Source organism: Penicillium atrosanguineum (genome assembly GCF_028827265.1).
Source record: "Penicillium atrosanguineum strain IBT 20685 chromosome Unknown utg000007l_segment0_segment0, whole genome shotgun sequence".
NCBI classification, from domain to species: domain Eukaryota; kingdom Fungi; phylum Ascomycota; class Eurotiomycetes; order Eurotiales; family Aspergillaceae; genus Penicillium; species Penicillium atrosanguineum.
In genome coordinates this window covers 161,447-183,464 of record NW_026623139.1, presented here as the reverse complement: position 1 = coordinate 183,464, position 22,018 = coordinate 161,447, and the positions used below count along the sequence as shown (strand labels likewise).

Genomic DNA, 22,018 nt, shown 5'->3' with positions numbered 1-22,018 from the left:
ATGGTATAACGAGGATGTGATTTAATGTCTTCTCATCTGTTTTCTGTTCAAGTACATATTAGATATCCCACTCATTCGAGAAAATCGCAAATACGTCTTCTAGCGCCCATGTGTTATCATGTCTGGATTATCTGCAGTTTGAGATATGAAAGACCGTCTTGTCTTGAAGCTTTGCATTTGCTCACCTGTGCAATACGGCATTATTCTTGACTAAGTCCCTAGCTTCTGAAAACAAATGTGCACTTCACCTCCAGTGTATTATACTGAAACACCCTCAATAATCACCTTAATCACGCTCTCCTTCCCTTGCCGCACAAGCTCAAATGCCTCCTCGGCCTCTTCAAACTTGAAGCGATTCGTGATGAGCCGCTTGACATCGATCTTTCCACTGGCGATAAGATCCACCGCAGTTGGGTAACAGCCGACAGTATACCGAATGGAACCGCGAATGTGCAAATCGCGGATACAGGCCGTGGTGATGGGGAAGACAACATTCTGCCAGTGTTAGTCTATAGCTTTATCCAATGGGAGCAAGATCAACTCACCTCATGTCCCATACCCGCTTGCACGTAGGTGCCACCCTTCTTGGTCAAGTGAATCCCAGTCTGAATGCATGCCTGGGCTCCAGTTGCTTCCAGGACCACATCGGGGCCTTCGCCTAGATCGAACATCTCCTTCATAATGTGCGCGACTTCTTCGCTCCACGCCGTCTCTTCCTTGCCATCAGGCTTGGAGGGAGGAATAAATACGTCATCTGCCCCGAATGTACGGGCAAAATCTGCCCGTGACTGACTGATGTCCACCCCAATTACTTTCTTTGCGGAGTATGCCTTGCTCACGGCCTGGCAGAGCAGTCCAATGGGTCCGCAACCAAAGACCACGACTGTCTGGTTGGGCCTCACATTACCCACCTTGGTGATCTGTACCGCGACAGCCACCGGCTCCACCAGAGCACCTTCTTCCAAGTCCATGTGCCGCGGGAGTTGATAGCAATAATCTGCCTGCGTGTTGTAATACTTGGAGAGTGTGCCGTCGTGCGGGGGAGTCGCGGCGAAGACGGTGTCAGGGCAGAGATTATATGAGCCGCTGCGACAGTAGTCACAACTGTGGTCTGTTAGCCATTTGTATCTCAAAAGTGTTTGGGGACTTAGTACTGTCTGCATGGAACGCCCGGTTCAATAGCGACACGATCGCCTACCTTGAGATTCTTCACTGTAGAGCCGACCTCAACAACAGTGCCAGAGCTTTCATGGCCGAGGACGATGGGAGAGTTCAAAATAAAGTCTGCTCACAGGTTGCGTTAGCTAGTTCAGTCATGTTCTGTTGGAGAAGTTATCTACCTCCGATGCGTCCTCGCTGCCAGTAGTGTACATCACTTCCACAGATACCCGTCTGTGCAACATGTACTCGCACATCCCAAGGATCCTTGAGCACTGAAACCGGGCGGTCTTCGCAGACCACGACTTTGACGGCGCGTAAGACAAAAGAACGATTTGTTTCCTGGGACTAATCTCGAAATTAGAAAGTCGAAGACGAGGACCAGAGTCATAATTACACTCATGGTTGAGAGATAACGCTGCAACCGTAGAATATTAGAAAAACGAAAGGTTACCAGAGCTAGATTACAGTTGAATTTAAGAACCTAGAAACACGTTCGCTCTGTTCTGTACTGTTGCTTTCCCCGCCGGACAACCCTCTCCGCTGCCGGACGCTCCACTCCGGTTCCCCAGCTCGGGAACCCTGGCCTGGGTAATCCAAGTAGCCGGCGGTGGGAGAGTTCAGCTAATGATTCACCTGAGATTGCTGCGCACTTGTATATCAGGGGTGGGTTCAATTTCCTCACCGATCGAGCAAGTAAACAAAACAACCTAACACAAAAAAAAACCGGGAAGGCCAGTAGTAACTTACTACACATCATTTCAATATTTGCAAGCCAGCTAGCCACCCATCTCCGCACTAAAGAAAGCATTGGAAAAAGGAAACATCAAGCACAGAATCACAAAAATCAACTGTAGCGCGCGTGATAAATGGCGTTTAAACCCTTCGTATGAACTAAATTTGAATCCTATTTTGCTAAAAAGAAGAAGAAAAGAATGCAGAAATAGATGCTGAGGAAACCCAGAAATGGAATATTCTACATATAGTATAGTGTGTCTTGGCATTAGGATCGGAGAATCAATCAAAGAGTCCATGATTGCATCTCCGCTTGACCATTCCCTTGCGACCGCGGCTTATTGGATTGCAATTCGACAGGAGATATATTATGCATTGACAAGAGAAACGAAACCGCATCTTCGGTTTGATTCAGATCGCTGGCGCAATGAATCAACAGCCAATAGCATGGTTATGTTCCTAGGCGAGGTGGCAAACTGGAGATGGGGACTGAAGCAACCCGAAGAATGGGGTAAGAGAGAGACCGCTGGTCCATCAAATAAACTCTTATCTAATGTGGACTTTAAAGCGCAGTTAAAGCTAGAAGAGCAAGACATCGTTCGTGAATCTGTGGGTGTCATGGACCCCATCCTTGAGCTTCGAGCAAAGGGGGACATGTTCCCGACAGTGTGGTACGGTTTCGATGTACAATGTACTGCTGTACGGCACTTTCGGCTCGCCCAGTTAAGATTGACTGCCGAAGACCCAAATCTTGAGTGAGTTTTCTATTATCTCCTGGCTGAAGGCGACTGACAATCTAGAATTGCAAGTCGTGCCGCTCACCGCAAAGCTGAGGCACAAGTGCGGTCTATCGTCATGAACTTGTGCGGAATTGCCATTCATCATCTAAAAGTCCAACCTTGTATGATGAACGCTGTGATTGCGATCTCTCTTTATGGAGATTATTTTACCGACCAGGGCGAGCGCAATGCCCTCATTGGAATCATCAACCGCACCAAAGACATACATGCGTGGCCTATGAGAAAGCCATACCAGACCTTGCTTCAGCGGTGGGAAATTGCAGATAATGTGGAGTTGTGATTCTAGGCTGAAGGATCAAGTCAAAATAGAGTACAGCTCATCTGCTACATAGCCAGAATACAGGAATAAACATTGGCAGGAAAAATACGGAGAGCCCAATGAGAATGGACGGGTCTCCACAATAAGCTTACAAGCTTACTTACCTCCACCCAAACCCGTTCACCACTAGCTTAAGTGGCTTATAGGGTCGAGCCACTTACGGTGCGACCAATAGAGAATCACCCTTAGACTATGTACGCCCCGGTAAACCTCCCCGTGTCTCTAGACATACTTCCTGTTCAAGTTTTCGAGGACAGAACCTGCCGATCCTGAGATGACATTGGAGCTACGTGGACTGAACACCGCCATGGGGGCCGGAAAGCGGAACTCCACCGTAGAGTAAGCTCAACGTATACAAGGTAATTAGAAGGCCCCAAACTATACAGTATACAGTATAAAAAGCCTAGGTGCCAACCTTGGAGCGAGGTCTCTCTACTTAGAAACATTCTTTCTTCTACCGAGTCACTTCATCACCGGAGCCTTCCATTACTATTCAAATATGCGTGTGCACGCCTTCTTACTGCCTTTGATTGCGCTCTCTGTCGATGCTGTCAAACCTTACTGCCCTCTGCTCGGGCCGATATTCCCACCCCCGAGATCTCTCGTCAACAGCCCGGAAATAGCAGCAGCTAAGAGACAAATTACTCTTGTCATCGAAGATGCTATCAGTGCAGGCAATCTCACCGATTCAATCTCGCTCCAAATATTCTCCGGGAGCGACAATGATTCAATTTTCCGATACTCTTACTCGGCTCCTGTTACTTCAAGTGCAACAATGGGTGTCAAGAAGGTGTCGGAGGATACCGTCTTTCGCATCGGAAGCGGCTCCAAACTATGGACGATGTTTATGTTCCTTCTGGAAACTGACGGCGACGTTTTCACTGACCCAATTACGAAATACGTCCCCAGTCTATCGACCACTTCCAACGCCACCCGCAAATTCACAGGCAAAATAGACCATATCCAGTGGGACGGTGTGACTGTCGGAGAGCTAGCAAGTCACCTCGCTGGCATCCCAAGAGACTGTATGCTTCCAAATATACCTTTATTTCAGCATGATCCAAAGTGGGACTGATTTTTTGCAGACGGATTCGGCGACATGGCTGTCACAGAGACTGCGCTTCAAAAGCTCGAGAAAATGGGCTTCCCCGTTCTTCAAGGGTCTGAGATACCACCATGTGGACGTGAGAGCGCCTGTAGTGGGGCAAGTGAGTCAAAAAAAACTATGAGTTGAGTAAGATGGCTTTATTGACTGGACGGTAGATTTTATCAACGGAATGCTCGAGTCGCATCCGCTCGTGACTACTTCCTGGACTCCCATCTACTCAAACGCAGCCTATGAAATTCTGGGGTACGCGCTCGAGAACGTCACAGGGAAGTCTTATCGGATCTTATTGGAAGAGGGTCTTATCGAGCCGCTTGGCTTGACACGTTCAAGCTATAGCAAGCCCGATGACAAGTATGGCGTTATTCCGGGTACATGGACCGAGAATTACTGGAACGTCACAGTCGGCGACGAAACCCCGTGAGTACAGTTTTCGATGAGGTTGAAACACAATTTGATGCTAACACCGTTTAAGTGCGGGAGGGTTGTACTCCTCTGCAAAGGACATGGCTGCGGTCGGTCGGGCGATCCTGAAACACACTCTGTTGACTGCCGCCGAGACAAGACGATGGATGAAGCCATCTTCTCACACTGCCTCTCTGGATGCCAGCATTGGTCATCCATGGGAGATTCTATCGCTTTCGGAGCCCCGTGTCATTGATCTCTATACCAAATCCGGGGATCTAGGCTGGTACTCGTCTATGCTCGCCCTGTCTCCCGACCACAACGCTGGCTTCACTATTCTTTCCGCTGGTGAAACATCAACTGCTACAGTCACCCTTCTCTCGGATCAAATTACAGATGTCCTCATCCCAGCACTTGAGGCAGCCGCCAAGAGCCAAGCTCAGAAAAGGTTTGCAGGAACATACAGTCTGGGAGGCTCGAACATTACAATTTCCTCCGAGGAAGAGGCTCCGGGCTTGAAAGTTTCCGCTTGGAACCTTGCATCGAACAACATGTTCGATACGATTGCCTCTCTCAAGTCGTCAGACCCTTCTTCGATTGACATCCGGTTGTATCCCAGCGGTATTGAAGTGCCCGGACAAATCGGCTTTCAAGCAGTAATACAATCCCTGCCAGCTACCAAAAGCACCGGCTTATTCTCTGGAGCTTGCATAACTTGGGAAACTAATGACGCACTCGTATATGGACATGTTGGACTGGATTCGTTTCTCTTCAATGTTAATCGTGAAGGTCAAGCCGTAAGTGTGGTTCCAAGAGCCCTACGACTTTCTCTTCCAAGGCTGTAGATTTCAATTCTTTGAAGCTCTGAAATATACATCATCGCTCAAGTTAATCTTTGCGATTTAGAAGAGCCGTTTTTTTTTAAATAGCATTGCTATTCCATTTATCAATCTCTAAATTAGTCTACTTAGCATGTGTCTCCTGACCTCGTTATCGGCATATGTATCCTCCTCAACCACAATAATGGATCCCGTTGTAAACGAGCCAGCTTGACTGGAATGATCCAAATAAACACCATTCAACTCGTGTGGGTCTGCATCCCGCTCGAGGGGGGGGGGTTTGGGGGTTTGAGGTTGTACCGTTCTCCGCAACGGACACTCTCGTCCGGAGCGAAACTCTAACGGTCAAAAGCTAGTCTTCATTGCACACTACCCCACGGGGAAGAAGCCGACTTCATAATTTAATGACCCACTTCAACCTAGTCCCATCTTTTCCGGTATCTCGTGGTGCTGGCACGCTGACTAGAGTGATGTTTGTCACAATGCCAGGATCTATGCTTATATTACGTTTAGACCCCGACCATTTGCATTTCTGCCATCCGAGCTAGAATTTAAAACTTCTTTGGAAGATGAAAAATCAAAGAATTGTTGGTGAGGCTCTAGCCTCTGTCCTTCCTCAATATGATCGCTCGTGGCTTCGGGTACCACACCTCCTGCAGCTTAATCTCATTCTTCTCGTTCCGCTTCTGTCATCGGCGGTGGCTGGATATGATGGTGGGCCTTTTGATATACCTACGCTAGGCAAAAGGCTAACGGTTCACTTCTCTGGATAGGATCTCTTATGAATGGTCTTCAATCTATTGCTGAATGGAAGGAGTATTTTGGAAATCCGTCGGGCTCTCTTCTTGGTGTTGTCAATGCCGCCCAGTCCATCGGAAGTGTCCTTTCACTTCCTTTCGTGGGTATCCTGTCAGACCGAATAGGAAGACGTCTGACTTTGCTATCGGGTACAATCGTGATCATTTTGGCGTCAATAATCCAGGCCGCTTCCGTCCAGTACGGTATGTTTGTTTTCGCGCGTGTTTTACTTGGTGTTGGCTCAATGCTGGTCGTGCAGCCTTCGCCCATGTTGATCACCGAGCTGGCGTATCCAACTCATCGAGGCAAGTATACTAGTGCCTTCTGGACTATGTACTATCTTGGTGCTATACTGGCATCATGGGTCTCGTATGGAACTCAGAAGCACTTAGCTCAGTCTGATTGGAGCTGGAGAGTTCCTTCTATTGTTCAAGCTGGATTTCCGATTATCCAGATCTTGTTCTGGTGGGTTATTCCAGAGTCACCACGGTGGGTCTAACACTCTTGCCCCTTTCTCCTCCAGAAACTAATAATGAGCTAGATGGTTGATTGCCAATGGAAAAGGACAAGAGGCTGAAACATTACTTGCAAAATTTCATACTGCTGGGGATGCCTCACATCCCTTGATCCGATTCGAAATGGCCGAGATTGCGCGCACCATTGAAATGGAGAGCCAGGCCGCCGAGACCAAATGGATAACACTAGTCAAGACACCCGGAAACCGCAAGCGTACATTCATCGCAGTCTGCGTCGGTGCCTTTGCGCAGTGGAACGTAAGTTGTCGCTTCATCTTCTACTCCTTTATGGAAACTAACATCAAGACATAGGGTGTCGCGGTCGTATCTTACTATCTCACTCTCGTCCTAGACACGGTCGGAATCAAAGACACGGATACCCAGACCCTTATAAATGGACTGCTCCAAATATTCAACTTTATAGCAGCTGGCAGTGCCGCTATGTTAGTGGACCGACTCGGCCGCCGTACCCTGTTTCTTTGGTCGGCAGTGGGCATGCTCCTGTCTTTCATCATTTGGACCGTCTGCTCAGCTGTGTTTGACAGTACACAAGCCAAACCGCTTGGAAGCACGGTAATTGCGTTTGTCTTCATCTTCTACTTCCACTATGACATCGCCTATACGCCACTGTTGCTTGGCTACCCCACGGAGATCTTCCCATACAGCATTCGCAGTAAAGGGCTGACCGTCGAGCTTCTCAGCGTGTATAGCTCTCTAATTGTTCTGGCTTTCGTCAATCCCATCGCTCTGGATAATATCGGCTGGCGATACTATATCTTTTTCTGCTGTTTCGATGTGGTGGTTCTGGCAGTTACTTGGTTCGCATTCCCCGAGACAAAGGGCTATTCTCTTGAGGACATCGCCGAAGTATTTGACGGAAAGTCCTCTGCTGTACAGGGTGTGGTCTGTGATAAGGAAGATGAGTTCATTGGAAAAGGCGAACATGATGAGTATGTTGCGTAGTAGCGCCACGCAGTATTCTGTCTACATGTGTTAGATCTTCTTGATATATTGCATGAATCAAAATCTTTGATATATTAGCCTCATTCGGTATTTCATAGGACCCCATTAAATCCGCTTCCATGCCGTGTAGACCATGCGAAGGGTCGCCCATGCGGAGATGGGTACGCCTGGACACATCGACCCCACAAAGAATTCTATAGCCGGCTCAATACCAGCACTACTGCCTATGGAAATAACAGGGAAACACCAGATCCTACAATGCTGCGTCATAACATCGACCGGGACGTCGAAGTGGGACTGGAGTACGGGCGACAGAGACCCGGGCGGACCTAAGTTGTCCGATTCAAAATGATCGGAGAAGGCCCGATGCGGGGAAAGGGTCACTGTCGCCCCAAAGCTCATGAGCATAATTGTTGGCTCCTCTTTCCGCGTAGAAGTTAATTAGAAAGAAGAACAACTTTCATCATAGATTAGCTGTATAGTCCTGTATAGTCACTTTACAAATTCAATCAACATGGTCCTCGCGCAGCCCCAGAATCAGCACGTCAAGGGTCTTTTTGACCTGACCGGCAAAGTCGCCGTCGTGACTGGTGGTGCTCGTGGAATCGGTCTCGAAGTTTCTCGAGGACTAGCTGAGGCCGGTGCTAATGTATGGCCCCTTCTGTTTTGTTAAACTCAATCTTCTGACTTTGGTGCAGGTAGCTCTGATCTATAATTCATCCAAGACAGCTGAGGCCATCGCCGCGGAAATTGCAAGCGCGAACAATGTGCGCGCAGTCGCATACCAGGCCAATGTCACCGACCAGTCCCAGATCGAATTAGTAATTCAGCAGGTTGCCCAGGACTTTGGAAAACTTGATATTCTTGTCGCCAACTCGGGCATTGTGAGCAGCGTTGCTGCTGAAGACTATACCCCCAGCCAGTGGAGCGAGATCATAAAGGTCAACCTTGACGGCGCATTCTACTCTGCCCAAGCTGCCGCCCGTATCTTCAAGCAGCAGGGATATGGCAACGTGATCTTCACGGCTTCTGTGAGCGCTACGTTGGTGAATGTACCTCAGAAGCAAGCCGCCGTGAGTAGCTATACCCCAGTGATTGGAAATTCAGAATGAATTGAAGTGTTAACGCAAAGCAGTACAACGCGTCCAAGGCAGGCGTAGTACAATTGGCCAAGTGCCTTTCCGTCGAATGGGTTGATTTTTGCCGGGTTAACTGTGTTTCTCCTGGCTTCATCGCTACCGAAATCCTCGACATCCACCCCGAGGAATGGCGCGCCAAATGGTACGATATGATTCCTGCCAAGCGCATGGCCCAGGCATACGAATTAAAAGGGGTAAGGCCTATCATCAGCTTCACAAGACTCCACAGCTGGCTAATTACAGCAAATAGGCCTATGTCTTCTGTGCTTCCGATGCCTCAAGTTACATGACCGGGGCCGATATTATTATAGACGGGGGATATACTCTACCTTGAATTAATGAGAGATTTCATGCCATTCAAGTCACTCTAGAAGTAAAAATTAGGGAGCAGATGGCCCATGCACTTCCCCTGGCCTGCATTGGTAAAGGCTCGTTAGACTTCCGGTAGCTGGTTCATAAAATCTGCTATAGTTGACTCTTGTCTGTGTATGTATTGGTCAGTAAATCATTCGTCACCAAGAAAGCTTTAAGAATTCTTACAAAACCGATCCCATTCCATCAAGCTGAGCCATCTCCAGAGTTGGCCACATCAATGGATAGAGCTGTGCCAGCTGCGTCTGTGGGGACTCCTCAGTTGGAAGATACCGGCCATCAATGGAGTTGTTTTCAAGATACGTGCCGCATCGGGCCTTGATTACCGAAAGGCATCTGAGTGCAGTCGGATTCAAAATTGCCATGGACTCGAGGATCCTCATGGCTTCTTGAATTTGTTCAACCCATTCGATCGCTCGAAATTCCTGAGGATTATTTCGAAGACAGATGACTGGAATAAGAATTGCTTGAAACAAGAAGTATAACCCATACCAGCAGGCCATCATACTCCGCTGCTCATGTGCCCAGAATTGAGAAATGAGCTCCACAGTCTCACGACTTGCATCCAGACATCGCTGAATAGCAAACCTGGTACTATTGTCCATAGCAGTGCACTGCCCAGGCCGTGCCATGAGCCGACCAAGAAGGAAGGGGCGATACATGAGGATGCGGAAGTTCCGATATCTCCATCTCAAAATTGAGTGACAGAGCCGGAATCTGGGTTGTTGGCGGACGGATTCTTGAAAGAAAGAAGGTATAGAGTTGAGCCAGCCTCCGATCAACCGATCGTCTGAATCGATGAGCTCCGATGCAGATGGGAATGGCGACGAAATGATCCTGGAGTAGATTTTACTCGTAGCCATGTGGAAAGTCGCTTGGGCTCGCAAGTGAGTGTATACAGTCGTTTCATCAGCCGGCTGCGGCAAAAGTTTTGCTCCTTGAGTGAAGTCCTGCGCAGATATTAATGATCATTCAATGGAGAAGAGAATTTTGCTTGAAAGACTGACCGTGTCGTGGACGTTCATGGGAAGTCCCACGTCGATACCATCACTTGGAAAGTCGAGCGGTCGAGAAAACGTGATGATAGCACCAACATCGAAAATGTAGAGGCAGTGCCAGATACGGCGCTTCATCTCAAGGTTGAAAAGGCTAGTTTCTCGGCTTGGAAACTCTTTGTGTAATCCGATACCCATCGCAATACGGCGTGCAAGGCCCATATAATTGTATCCGGAATTCGGCATGTTTATCTTCTGCATGTAATTCGAAAGGAGGGTAAGAGCTTGCACGAGAAATGGGTTTCCCGTTTCCAACATGTCAATGGAGAGCCGCGCCTTGGCAGCTTCGAATAGACCGAGGTGGAGGTCAGTTTGTTCTGTGGCTGTTGTCCACCCACCAACAGCGGCGATTATGAATAGAAGAACTTGCCATTCATCACCAGCTGGCCGGGGAATAACTTCTGTAAACTGAGCTCGGAATGTTGCTTCATGCACTATCGGGTATGATCGGTGGAAGAGAGAGAAATATGCATCGACGAAAGGTTCGAGTTGGCCCAAAGAGTTGAGAGCAAAGGGGATAGTTGAAATCGGATGATTTGCCGTGCCAGCACGTTGTTCCAACCCCGAAGCCCAATCCGGTCCAGTTGGCTTGGTGTCAATGATGCGCAGTAAAGCAGCACCGGATGCGACCCCTGTCTCAATATCAGTGTCATAATCAGATAAAGAAGAATATACTGCAAACCTAAGTAACCGTCCTTATGTGAAGCACTGGGCAAGCTGGCCATGCCGTCGACAAATTTATCTCCGCTTGGACTTCCATTTCTTTCGTCCCATTCGAAGTTGCTCGGTGAGGTTGGAGTTTCCAATGACAGGCCAGACGTTGCCTGTGATGGTTTCTTCGACCCAGGCGAGCGGTCCTGCAACTCGCAACGAACAGATTGATGTTGAATAGGAACCTCAGAGTTACCTCTCACATTATCCATCCTACTCGACGTAGAATGGTGTGATTGGGTTTGTGGGCTCGCAGAATGCACCGTGGTCTCTCTTCCTCGGTGGTTCAGCAAAGAGCCGCCTAGAAGCTGAGACCTGAGAACATCAGATGAACGAGATACATGCACTGGGTCTTCGGATGGAGTACTAAAGTTCACTTGGTCTGTCTCATCTGATTTGGGGGGTGACCTGCTGTAGCATTGCCTTGGTTCGAGCCAGCTCACTCTCCACCTCGGTGAGATAGCGCCGAGTGAGCGGTGTCTTCATTTGTTTTTCATAGATGCATTGTCTGCCAAATTTGTGGCACAGGGCACAGTTTGGAATCAAGCGATCGCACTTCACGTATGTCAGTGTCACTTCAATTGGCCCCCCTTCATGCTCACCTTAGATTTCCTGCGGCGACATTCTTTGCAGGCCTGTTGGGCCGTGGGGCGAGCGCTTCCCTCGTGCGCCTCGTCAATCAGGCTTTGTGCAGGCGATCCTGATGATACGAAGAGTTGTTGGTCCTGCATCTAGAAAGACGATCTCAGGTTCAATTGCGTGTGGGGAAGTGGAGTACAAGTACTCACGTTGGATGTGGAATCCGGAGAAGGTCCGAGCGACACCGGATTCTTCGAGCAGACACAAACCCTCGGCTCCGTGGAGTTTGTAAAGAAAGAACGGTAGCAGTATGAGTTGAATAAAAGAGACGACATTTAGATTAGGAAGACGAAAGCCCCTGTAACTTCAAAGCCACGAAATAGATGAAGCCACGAACTCCTCTTTTCAAAATTGGAAAGTTTCCAAGGTTGGGAGGAACAAATGAGCAGATACAAAGTTTTCGAAGCTTGAAATATTGAAGGTTACGGGAAAAGGCCCCTGGCATGAATATTTTGTGAAGAGAATGTTGTTGGAATTGATAATGACTATGTATGCTTTAGTAGAAACTTGTTGTTATAAACAAGCGAACCCTGGTGGATGGAAGACAAGACTCCTCATCAGAATCACTGATAGCTGCTAACGCTGGGAGGGAGATCTTCAACATGAGTTCCCCATTCGCTCTCCTTCTCTCCTAGCTCCAACTCCAAGACACCACCTTCAATAAAGAAGTCATGGGTGAGCCAGTTCTTGGACCATGGCTTGCCATTCAACTTCGCGGTCTGGATATAGATGGACTTATAGCCAGGATCAAAGTTGACGTTTCTAATAGTGGAAACCTTGCCAGAGATGGGGTTGGTGATGCTCACTTCCTTGAAGTACGGAGGGGTGATGAGGTAGACGTCCTGTCCAGGAACAGGCCACAAACCCATCATGCTTAGTACCACGAAAGAACCCATCGCTCCACTGTCATCGTTGCCCGCGATACCAGCGGTGGTGGTGTTGAATTGAGACGGAATATAGAAATGGCTGTATTTGGCCGAAAGCGCGGGACGTCCAGAGTAGTGAAATTGGAAAATGGTCAAAAAAGCCTGCTCGTCCCCGACGTAAAGCAGGCCTGACTCGTGAAGGAAGGTTAGTCGCTTGGTGAACTCCTCTGCGCCTCCCAGTGTCTTGATCAAGGAACCCATGTCATGCGGAGCATAGCTGGGAGCATGTCAGCAATCAGCCATCAATGAGATGAAACAAGCGGAACTTACAAAGTATAAAGCCAGGCGCTTCCTTCATAGGTCTCGTGGCCGGTAGGGTTCAGGTAACAGGAAGTGAAGTTCAGCAGTGGGCTGCAGAAGCTGGGGTCCTGAGAACCCCAGGTGCCATTCATATAGCGAGGCTGCAAGAATCCGGTAAAACCAGTGTCGACGCCGTTGATGCTCGATTTTTGGTTGGCTTTGAACATGTTGATCCAGTTACCAGAGCGCGCCAGGTACTTCTCATAATCGGCTTCTTTGCCTCTCGCTTTAGCAATTTCGGCAATGCAGAAGTCATTATACGCATACTCTACAGTCCTGGAAATAGACCGAGTATGTGTGCCTGTCCCATATGGGTCATAGTCATCAGTCGGGATAAATCCAAGATCTTTCCAGCTATGCAGTCCGCCACGGCCTTCGATATCCCAGTTCTCAGGTTCGACCTCGGCGTCCTTGACAACAGCCTCGTAAGCAGTGTCCCAGTCTATACCTGGCACCTTCTTCAAGAAGGCATCGGCCATCAGTACGTCTGCATTAGAGCCACCCTGAGTGTAGCCCTTACAGAGAGACATTCGGCAATCGGGTAAGAAGCCTTCGTTTCGGTAGATATCGACAAGACTGCGCATCATCAAAGACTGCGAAAGGGGGTCCAGCAATGTAAGAAGGGGGTGAATGCTGCGGTATGAGTCCCAGATACTAGAAGCATATCATCGTTAACCAAAGAAGCCCACAAGGCTCGTCCTTATACTTACCAGTAGTAGCTGTCGTAGTAAGGCTCGTCGCTTTGCCAAAGAGGATTTTCGCCCGTGTAATCCTGAGGACTGATCATAGTTCGGTAGGCGCCACTCCAGAAGACCTCCTGCAGGTCTTTGGAAACACCCTCTGCATCAACTGAAATGACATCGAGCTTCGTCTTCCAGGCAGACTTGGCTACGGCAACGGTACCATCGAAGTCGAAGTGGGGTTGCTCCTGCTCAGCGTTGGCACACGCTTGGTTGACATCCATAAAGCTCACACCGACGCGGGCTAGCATCTCTTTGTTCTCTGGGCTCTTGAACTGGGCAAAAGTACCAGCGGAGAGGGTAGCAGCCGAGTCGGTCCCGTCAGCTGTGAGCATCACGTTCTCAACGGTATAGTTGGCCCGGTTTCTCGACCAGACGCCGGTATTCCGCAGGTCGGCACCCTTGAAATCGACACAGAAATGGAGATTGTAGCTACCGATTCCAAAACTGGGACTGAATGTGCCATTACCTGTCAATCGTCCCGTATTGGGGTTCACGGAAGCATGACCAGATGAACGCGACTGGGGCAAATCCATCAGGTCAACTAATATCACCGGGCTAAGGGACTCGGCAGAGCCGTCAAAGGTGAATCGATACAGAGCAGAACGATTCGTTGTGGTCATTTCAGCCTTGACGCCGTTGGTTAACGAGATACTGAAGTATCCTGGATCCGCCACCACCGAATCTTTTTCCCATGCAACAGCTCGATCATTCTGCTGCCATTTGCATTGGTTTATATCGTCGTTTGGACATGATGGTTGTGCGAAAATCGGGAAGTTTCCCAGCGAGGGAGACTATAGTGGATGTTAGAGTCTTTTCTTGAGGGTTCGGAAGTATCACATACACCACCGGTGCCAGAGTCATGCATGTGGGAAAAACCAGTCACAACCGATGTATCCCAGGCAAATCCCGCTTGGTTTTCGCCTTGTGTATCGGCGACGGCTTTTGCCATACCGAATGGCAAAGTTGCACCTGCGAATACATGGCCTGGATACCGTCAGTTTATGTCGTTGAGGCTCCACGGCTGGTAATTACAGCGCACCTCCATTGGCTGTTCCGATCAAGGGATCGACATAGTCCAAGATATCGATCTTGTCGGTGGAGGCATCCTGCGCACCCAAAGCAACAGAGCCATACAAGGCCGTCGCGATGGCAAGAGCTTTCACGTGGGATCGGAAAACGCGTGGAAGCATACTGAGTTCGAGTAAACAATCCGGGGCCACGTAACTTTCACGTCTATTTTCGAGATAGCCTCACGGTCGCAGTGGCCAACGCGTCTGCGGGACTGATATTTCCTTGTTTACGGTCGTGGGGAGCATTCCACGGCCCTTTTTGGTGGAAATGCAAATCGGGCCAGGAAAGAGGGAAACGTCTTAATTATGGTATTTTAATTGAGGTCACATCGCGCTCCTGGATTCTGAGCGGGCGTGACATCTGGACAGCTTGTGGACGTGCATTGCCAACGTGCGCTTTCCTAGGGTTCCCCACGTCTGCGCGACTTTTGAGGCAGCATTGACCGCAGTGATAGACATCAATGCTGCCCGAAGGAGCAATCGGCCCAACACGGAATGCAAAATGAATCAATAGTACAGCATCGGGTTCCTGACTGAGTGCCGATCTGTTGAGGTCGGAGCAGGATTGGCGAATAAATCCGAGCGGGGAAGTCTGAGACTCGTGGGGGCTTGTGGAGAATAAACAATGAATGCTAGCGGGGTCATGGTCCATGTAACCTCTTCACGCTACGTCGAGCGCGCCAGGGAGGCTTTGTTGTCGTCCCCCAAGAAGTCGTTGGCTAGTTGCAGACTGGTTCGGCCATCGTGTGTTCGGGATAATCTAGCCCAACATAAAGAAAACTATTCCCTCTCCTGATTCTTCTCTGTAAAATATCCATTCACTTATGCTCAGATCGTCTATGTAAGATGCACTATGTTAGAGAAAGCAAGCCAAAAGAAACCAATGACTATGTACTGCCGTACCATTTCCAATCCTGATCATTCATGTGCTACACAAGGGCTCGTCCAAGATGCCAACTTGCGCACTGTGTAACCTTGGAACGGTCATTATACAGACCCCCGATTTAAATGAGGTCTAGAGCAATCATATCCCATGACTGCCCCGTTGTATCAGCCCATGGTCTGGGAAATCCTGCAAAGTTGGACGATCTGGCAAAACTTCCTTCCGTCGGCATACGAGAATTGAGATATGCCCGAAGATGCACATTTTCCGTCTGAACCCTTGAGAATTCTTCTCGAAGATTCGCCAGTTTTCCAAGGAGTGACCGGTGGGACTCAACTTCTCTTACCATGAGATTCAACTGGTTGAGGAACTCGAGTTGATGTACCGAAGAGATGTATTTAGCATCTGACTGGTATAGATGGGCCAAGACTTGCGAATACATTTCAAAGACGGGCGGTAAACTGTCCGGGTACTCAGTGTCAAAGCAATCCCCTTTCATATAAGGGAGGTTTGATGCGGCGAGCCCTGGGGTATCATATCCTGTCAACGGAGATTCTTGATTACTCGCACCCTCTCTAGAGGGCGGCTCTGTTCTCTGGAATGAACTTCCTGACGATGCATCTTGAGAATCAATCGTTGCTGACAACGAGGGAGGCACCTGATCCCACAGGTTATCTTTGCAGGACGGGCAATGAAAGAAGCCGGGAATTGCATCCGCAGCAGACAAGCACTGAGTATGGTAGGCTCTACAGCATGTCCCGCACCCGATTAGCTTTTCGGGAAGACGACACTCGGAACAAACGAAGTTATGTGGCTTCCCTGCATCTATGGAAGGTGTCAACGCGATAACAACATAAAAACGAGATGGACATACGGATCCACTCATGGTAGATTCGACTCTGTTCGGAGTCTGGTAGGGCGCTCCATCGAGTTAAAGGTCGCCATGCTCGTGTTTGCAAGCTCGGCTCGGCATCGTCTGCCTCGACGGACGATCTCATAAGCCTCATACCGCTATGGCTGTCCGATACTTGGCTCCGAAGCATCTTCAAGTGTGGACAATGGGCTGAAGAATAAGCGGTAGCACTTCAAGATGGACTTGCCGAGCGGTCCGGAATCCCGAATCTGTCCCGAGATTCTGCCGAGTTACATAATCTGATCTTCTGACGACGGGGAGCTTCCCTGAAGGTCTGGTTGCTGGTTTCTTCGCCTTTATAGCTTAAAATTTGTCCAAAATGTGGGGGCATTAGTACCTTGTTGGGACCTGTCAGCAATAGAGGTAATGATCTATCGCACTTCACCTCAAATGATTGTCAACACTTGCGGTTTTGGTCTTATCACACACACACACAATGCCTGGGGTTCCTTCCAATAAGGCGTGCGAGAGGTGTAAGAAGAGGCATATGAAGGTGTGTGACTTGTCTCTAAATTACATGATGGCTTTGGTTGACCAGGATCAGTGTGATGAAACTCGCCCGCACTGCCAACGATGCACGGGGGCGGGGGTAGAATGTCCGGGATATGTTCAAACCCGCAAATTCATCGACCAGGGAGCTTCCGTGAGACGTCGATATGCTCCGTATCAAGAGGTGCATTCCAGAGCTGGAACACCGGTAAACGATGCTCATATGGGCGAGGAACATGAGCCTGACTCGACACAAAACGAGATGCAAGCCGAACCACCGCATGAGGCAACGCTGACATCAACGGATGACCTCGAAATGGCAGAAGAAGCAAGCGGGATGGGCCTCATGCAGAACCAATTCTTCATTACTAAACCGCCAGAGCCTCCTCATGCCCCGGAGATACACAGAGTCCCAGGCCACGGCAGCCATGAATCATCCAGAGCCACCTTGCAGAATTCAGTGTCACCAAATGTTACAACTGGATTTTCTCCTAATTTCGAACACTCATACTCACACTCAAAAAGGCCAGTTCCACGTGATCGACCTGATTATGAAAGGCTGATCTCTTCGGAGAGTGTATCGCACCGGAGCGAAAAGGAAGAATTCCAAGATATCTTCTCAGAACTCATGACGGGGACCGAGCATGAAGTTGCTTTTCTTGTTCGCAATTTCGCCCAAGTTATCGCGCCCTGGTACGTCATTTTTGCTGTACCTTTTTAATTCTATTCTACTTTATTTTTACGCGAGCTTATGGTCAATCTAGGTTGGATGTCTCTGACATGGGCAAATTCTTCTCGGTCCTGGTCCCAATCCGGGCCATCAACTGTAATGCACTCAAATACTCTATTGCAGCTTTATCGGCAAAACAACTTGGTCGAGTGAAAGGTGCCAAGTCATCCGCCGGAGGTGGCATGTTCACCAGCCCTGCAACGACAGAGGTGTATCCAAATTCGGCCCAGGTCGACTGGTACCTCAAGGCAGCCAATTACTACTACTTGGCTGCTTCGGATCTGAACAACTCGACCTCTGATGGATATACGCTTGTGTCCAGCTCGGCTGTCTTGGATTCGCCGATTGACTTGGTCGGACGATGGCTGAAAAAGCAATCCCCTCAAAGCATAGGCCAAAGCTCAATTGATGGCGCTCTTCTAAAAAAGGCTGAAGATATGCTGGCTAACATTACGCTATTGACATTATACAAACTTCTAGATGCGAAAGGAGAGGAGTGGCATATGTACGTGCTCTCGGATGTCAGTGCGAACCATAGCTGACACGGTCACCCACAGGCATCTTTCTGGTATCCATTCTTTGTTTGATTCTCTTCTGAGAATACATCACAAGGGGTCGACTCCGTTTTCCCATGGCATCCGAGCCTCATTCTGGAATTTTGTTAGACAGGACTACCTCGGAAGCTATTTCACTCGCTCAGAGACACACTTTGACCCTCAAAATCTTCCTCTGTGGCGTGCAGCCGGCATCAAAATTGATGAACAAGATAAATTGCGAGCATTGGACAGCGGGTCAAGCAGTCTACCACTAGAAGACCAAGCTGCGAACGGTCTGTCCTGGCTCGTTTCAAAAGTGATCAATTTCCTCGCCAAGTCGAAGCAATCTCAAATTGCTCAGTGGACTGGATCTCCACCGAGTAACTTATCAGGATCTCCAGGCTCGCCTTCGGGCACTAGTGAGCGGTCCTATCCGAACACGAATACCTGGCTTGACCTTTGCTTCGAGTTCCAAAATTGGTTTGAAGGCGTCCCGGAGACTTTCCGCCCATGCGTACGCATCGATCACCCTAGAGACCTTTCCAAGCCGGATGGTGGCCAATTACCATTCCCTGAGATCTTCTTCAGCCTAGCGACCTGTGCTGCTACCATGCAGCATTATCATTTTGGGAGGGTTGCGCTCCTGCTTAATCGCCCACAAGACACTGTCAGCGCTCCAAGCACCGCCTTTGACCGTCTACAAGGGTATCGTGAAGTTACGAAGGAAGTGGAGTATCGCAGTCGTGAAGTATGTGGCATCGCTCTGGGACGTCCTCAGGGAGAGGTGCGTGTGTACATGGTCCCGCTATTGTTTGCCGTCGGGCAGTGCTTGGAGAGTGCCGATGAGCGCAAGATCATTGTGGACTTGTTGCGGGGCGTGGAGGCGGATCTGGGCTGGGCCACTGACTTCGCAGTCCAGAGTCTCCAGTCTTCCTGGAGTCGATGAAGCTCGGCTAGCGCGTCATTCAAAAAACACTAATGGAAAAGCGCAAGACCTCCGTTCGCGCGCTTCCTATGGTCAAATTAAGTAATATCGATACCTAGGGTAGTAATGGTTTAGTGCTAATACGAAGTCCTATCGACACTTTCCTAATGTCCTTTTGACTTTTCGGTTAAATGTAAACTACCCGAACACGTCTGGGCTACTGTCAGTGGTCACCTGCGGCCTGTTTGGCAGACGCCCAACCAATGATCGCCTCGCAGAAGCAATTTCAAGTTCCAGGGGCGATCTTGGGCAGCTTTCGGCAACTGTTACATAGCTATGTCCCGGTAAGAAACCTGAAACAGCCCCTATCTCTCGCCTCGGTCGAGCAGGATGATCCCAAAACGCTAGACATGACGACACCACTAGGGATGAAGTGGGAGCCTACAGCCCCACGATCAGTGCGGCCATAAGCCGCGGGGAATTGCCGAAGTAGACCGTGGCAATGATAAGCGACAGACTTAAAGTTAGAAAAGGTTGACAAGCAAATGGGGCCACGAGACGTGCGGGGGAATAATCCGGGGCGAAGAGTGGAACCCGGGGTAGTCTATGCTTTTGGAAATGACTATGCCAATAACAAGGCTATCTGGACCCGTCCTTGCTCGTTTGATCCTCCCAAAAGATGATAGCCTATGGGTGACTCGTGTTTATAGAAAGCTTCCGGTGCGCCACATCTTGGGCCGTCCAGTCTTGACTTTATACATGCATGGTATTTTTGAGCTATCGGCAAATCCCCAGCCGGCTGAATTCCGCACCGGGACTGAGCTAGATTACTTCTTAAATCTGATCAAGACCCCCTGATATTGCCTTGAAACACACGCAGCCTTTCTTCATTGATTGATCCTCGCCATCGCCGCGAATCATTCATCATGGAGATGAACTATAATGAAAGAGTACGTCTTCTCCTGTCGTGTCGATGGTACAAGCTAACACACATCGTCCTCTAGGCTCTTCACCAGTATGCGCGCGCTGTCCCCGCTGATTGAATGTCTACTAAAGATGACCAGAATCGAGGTGGAGCTGGGGACGACGATTTATCCGGGCACGGAGATCATGGCTGATGTAGGAACTCATCACTTCATCCACTCTTCAGTCAAGTCCGACCGCGTGCTAGTGCCCCAGCCATCCAACGATAAGCATGATCCACTGGCAAGTTCCCTTCAAGCTGCCCGCCGTACGATGCCTAATGGCTCTATGTCCTCTAGAATTGGAGCCGATTTTGGAAGATGAGTGCCATGGCGATCTCAACGGCAACCTCGTTCAGTCAAGGCTTAGGACCTTTGGCTCTAGCGCCCATGTTCCCGCAATTGATGGAGGCATTCAACTCCGACTTGGCCGGTGTGGTACAGTTCACTGGTATCTGTATTTTGGTACTGGGTTTCAGCAACTTCTTCTGGTAAGAGGAACGAACCGTCAAGTCGGAATGTCGTGGGGCTAATCAAATTTGCATATAGGATCCCCATGCAGACCTCGTACGGCCGTCGCCCAGTTCTGATCTTCTCGACCTTGATTTGCCTCGTCAGCAACATTTGGCGTGCCCTCGCAACTTCATACGGCAGCTACATGGGCGCCTGTGTTCTCAATGGATTCGGTGCAGGTCCGGCTGAGGTTAGTCTGAATTCATCAGTCTGAAGTCTTGTTTTAACATCCAGACAGACCTCTCAACCCGAGATCATCGCCGACATCATGTTCCTTCATGAGCGTGGTGCTTACAACACACTCTATTTTACAGCCTACTTTGGATCGCTCATGGTAAGAATACCCAACGCCGGTATAGTCATCAATTAACATCTCCTAGGTCGGTCCTATTATTGCTGGTCCCATGGCAGAGCACGTTGGCTGGCGCAGCTTCTTCTGGCTGAATGTTGGCATTCTGGGAGTCGTCCTGCTCTTCCAGATCTTCCTTTTCCCGGAAACCAAGTGGCGTCGTGTTCATCCAGAAGATATCATGCATGAAGCCAACAGCACGTCCACAGCTGAGGTTGAGCCTGAAAAGCCAGTCGAAGTCATCCAGAAGGAAAATGTCACCGTGGAAAATGCCGCAGAGCAAGACCCATGGCTGCACCGTGGCAGGCCCTCGAAGCAACAGTTTAAGCTTTGGCAACTGGATGGGAACAACCTCAAGACTGTCCTGGTCAGCTTCTGGATTCCTTGGAAGTTGTTGAGCTTCCCTATTGTTGAGCTGGCAGCCTTTGTTGTGTCCTGGTCAGCTAGTTGCTTCTTGACGCTGAATTTGACCCAGAGTCAGGCCTTCGCGGAGCCTCCGTACAACTTCAACAGCCAAACGATTGGTTTCTTCAACTTTGCCATTCTCATAGGCGCTTTTATCGGCCTGGCCACCAATGGTCTTCTCTCGGATTGGATATCGATGAGGTCCACTCGTAAGAACAATGGCATTCGAGAGCCAGAAATGAGACTGCCGGCAATGGCGATCTACGTGGTGATTATGATCATCGGAAACTTCATCGTCGCCTTTGGATACCAGTACAAATGGGACTGGAAGGTAAGTTCACGTGTTCCTCGTACGAATTTTGATCTAATATCCCGCAGGTGATTGTCATCGTTGGCTACACGGCCGCTGGAATCCAAGTTGCTGCTCTTCCAGCCATCACCAGCACTTACGCCGTCGACAGCTACAAGCCCGTGGCCGGCTCGATTTTCGTGTCTATTACCGTCAACAAGAATGTCTGGGGTTACGGCTTTAGCAAGTTCATCACCCCGTGGGTCGAAGAGAGCGGTTTTGTCAAGCCAATCATGTTGAACATGTGTTTGACGACTTTATGGTGCCTTTGTGCCATCCCATTCTACTTCTATGGTAAGAAATTCCGAGGTTGGACGGCGAAGTCTTCGGTGCACAGAATGTAGGCATTTCATGGGCGCAATACGTTGATGA

The 22,018-nt window shown here is 49.3% G+C and overlaps 9 protein-coding genes across 9 annotated transcripts; 6 read left to right on the top strand and 3 right to left on the bottom strand.

Annotated features, from left to right (window-relative positions):
• Positions 1-258: 258 nt before the first annotated feature.
• N7443_008261 (NAD(P)-dependent alcohol dehydrogenase) lies at positions 259-1,506 on the bottom strand (the record flags this gene model as incomplete). Its single annotated transcript, XM_056888317.1, has 4 exons — positions 259-495; positions 546-1,104; positions 1,155-1,284; positions 1,341-1,506. Coding segments are annotated over 4 exons (1,092 nt in total), but the record flags the coding sequence as incomplete, so codon positions are not given.
• Positions 1,507-2,340: 834 nt separating this feature from the next.
• Positions 2,341-2,973, top strand: N7443_008260 (uncharacterized protein; the record flags this gene model as incomplete). The annotated part of the gene is made up of 2 exons (XM_056888316.1): positions 2,341-2,648; positions 2,694-2,973. The coding sequence occupies 2 exons, from the start codon at positions 2,341-2,343 to the stop codon at positions 2,971-2,973; spliced, it is 588 nt and encodes a 195-aa protein (XP_056737618.1).
• A 538-nt stretch (positions 2,974-3,511) lies between these two features.
• Positions 3,512-5,367, top strand: N7443_008259 (serine hydrolase domain-containing protein; the record flags this gene model as incomplete). Its single annotated transcript, XM_056888315.1, has 4 exons — positions 3,512-4,037; positions 4,098-4,220; positions 4,276-4,537; positions 4,593-5,367. The coding sequence occupies 4 exons, from the start codon at positions 3,512-3,514 to the stop codon at positions 5,365-5,367; spliced, it is 1,686 nt and encodes a 561-aa protein (XP_056737617.1).
• A 563-nt stretch (positions 5,368-5,930) lies between these two features.
• On the top strand, positions 5,931-7,637 carry N7443_008258 (uncharacterized protein; the record flags this gene model as incomplete). Its single annotated transcript, XM_056888314.1, has 4 exons — positions 5,931-6,075; positions 6,135-6,648; positions 6,701-6,932; positions 6,987-7,637. The coding sequence occupies 4 exons, from the start codon at positions 5,931-5,933 to the stop codon at positions 7,635-7,637; spliced, it is 1,542 nt and encodes a 513-aa protein (XP_056737616.1).
• Positions 7,638-8,151: 514 nt separating this feature from the next.
• N7443_008257 (SDR family oxidoreductase) lies at positions 8,152-9,110 on the top strand (the record flags this gene model as incomplete). Its single annotated transcript, XM_056888313.1, has 4 exons — positions 8,152-8,286; positions 8,336-8,710; positions 8,773-8,970; positions 9,027-9,110. The coding sequence occupies 4 exons, from the start codon at positions 8,152-8,154 to the stop codon at positions 9,108-9,110; spliced, it is 792 nt and encodes a 263-aa protein (XP_056737615.1).
• A 202-nt stretch (positions 9,111-9,312) lies between these two features.
• On the bottom strand, positions 9,313-11,828 carry N7443_008256 (Zn(II)2Cys6 transcription factor; the record flags this gene model as incomplete). Its single annotated transcript, XM_056888312.1, has 6 exons — positions 9,313-10,098; positions 10,156-10,835; positions 10,886-11,305; positions 11,358-11,469; positions 11,517-11,645; positions 11,703-11,828. 6 exons carry the CDS (start codon positions 11,826-11,828, stop codon positions 9,313-9,315), a joined length of 2,253 nt encoding a protein of 750 aa, XP_056737614.1.
• A 288-nt stretch (positions 11,829-12,116) lies between these two features.
• N7443_008255 (glycoside hydrolase family 92 protein) lies at positions 12,117-14,712 on the bottom strand (the record flags this gene model as incomplete). Its single annotated transcript, XM_056888311.1, has 5 exons — positions 12,117-12,696; positions 12,750-13,433; positions 13,490-14,313; positions 14,364-14,506; positions 14,562-14,712. The coding sequence occupies 5 exons, from the start codon at positions 14,710-14,712 to the stop codon at positions 12,117-12,119; spliced, it is 2,382 nt and encodes a 793-aa protein (XP_056737613.1).
• Positions 14,713-16,824: 2,112 nt separating this feature from the next.
• On the top strand, positions 16,825-19,089 carry N7443_008254 (Zn(II)2Cys6 transcription factor domain-containing protein; the record flags this gene model as incomplete). Its single annotated transcript, XM_056888310.1, has 4 exons — positions 16,825-16,881; positions 16,927-17,570; positions 17,642-18,112; positions 18,165-19,089. 4 exons carry the CDS (start codon positions 16,825-16,827, stop codon positions 19,087-19,089), a joined length of 2,097 nt encoding a protein of 698 aa, XP_056737612.1.
• A 905-nt stretch (positions 19,090-19,994) lies between these two features.
• Positions 19,995-21,990, top strand: N7443_008253 (putative MFS transporter; the record flags this gene model as incomplete). Its single annotated transcript, XM_056888309.1, has 8 exons — positions 19,995-20,018; positions 20,073-20,083; positions 20,133-20,274; positions 20,331-20,521; positions 20,580-20,733; positions 20,782-20,877; positions 20,924-21,628; positions 21,676-21,990. 8 exons carry the CDS (start codon positions 19,995-19,997, stop codon positions 21,988-21,990), a joined length of 1,638 nt encoding a protein of 545 aa, XP_056737611.1.
• Positions 21,991-22,018: the final 28 nt, after the last annotated feature.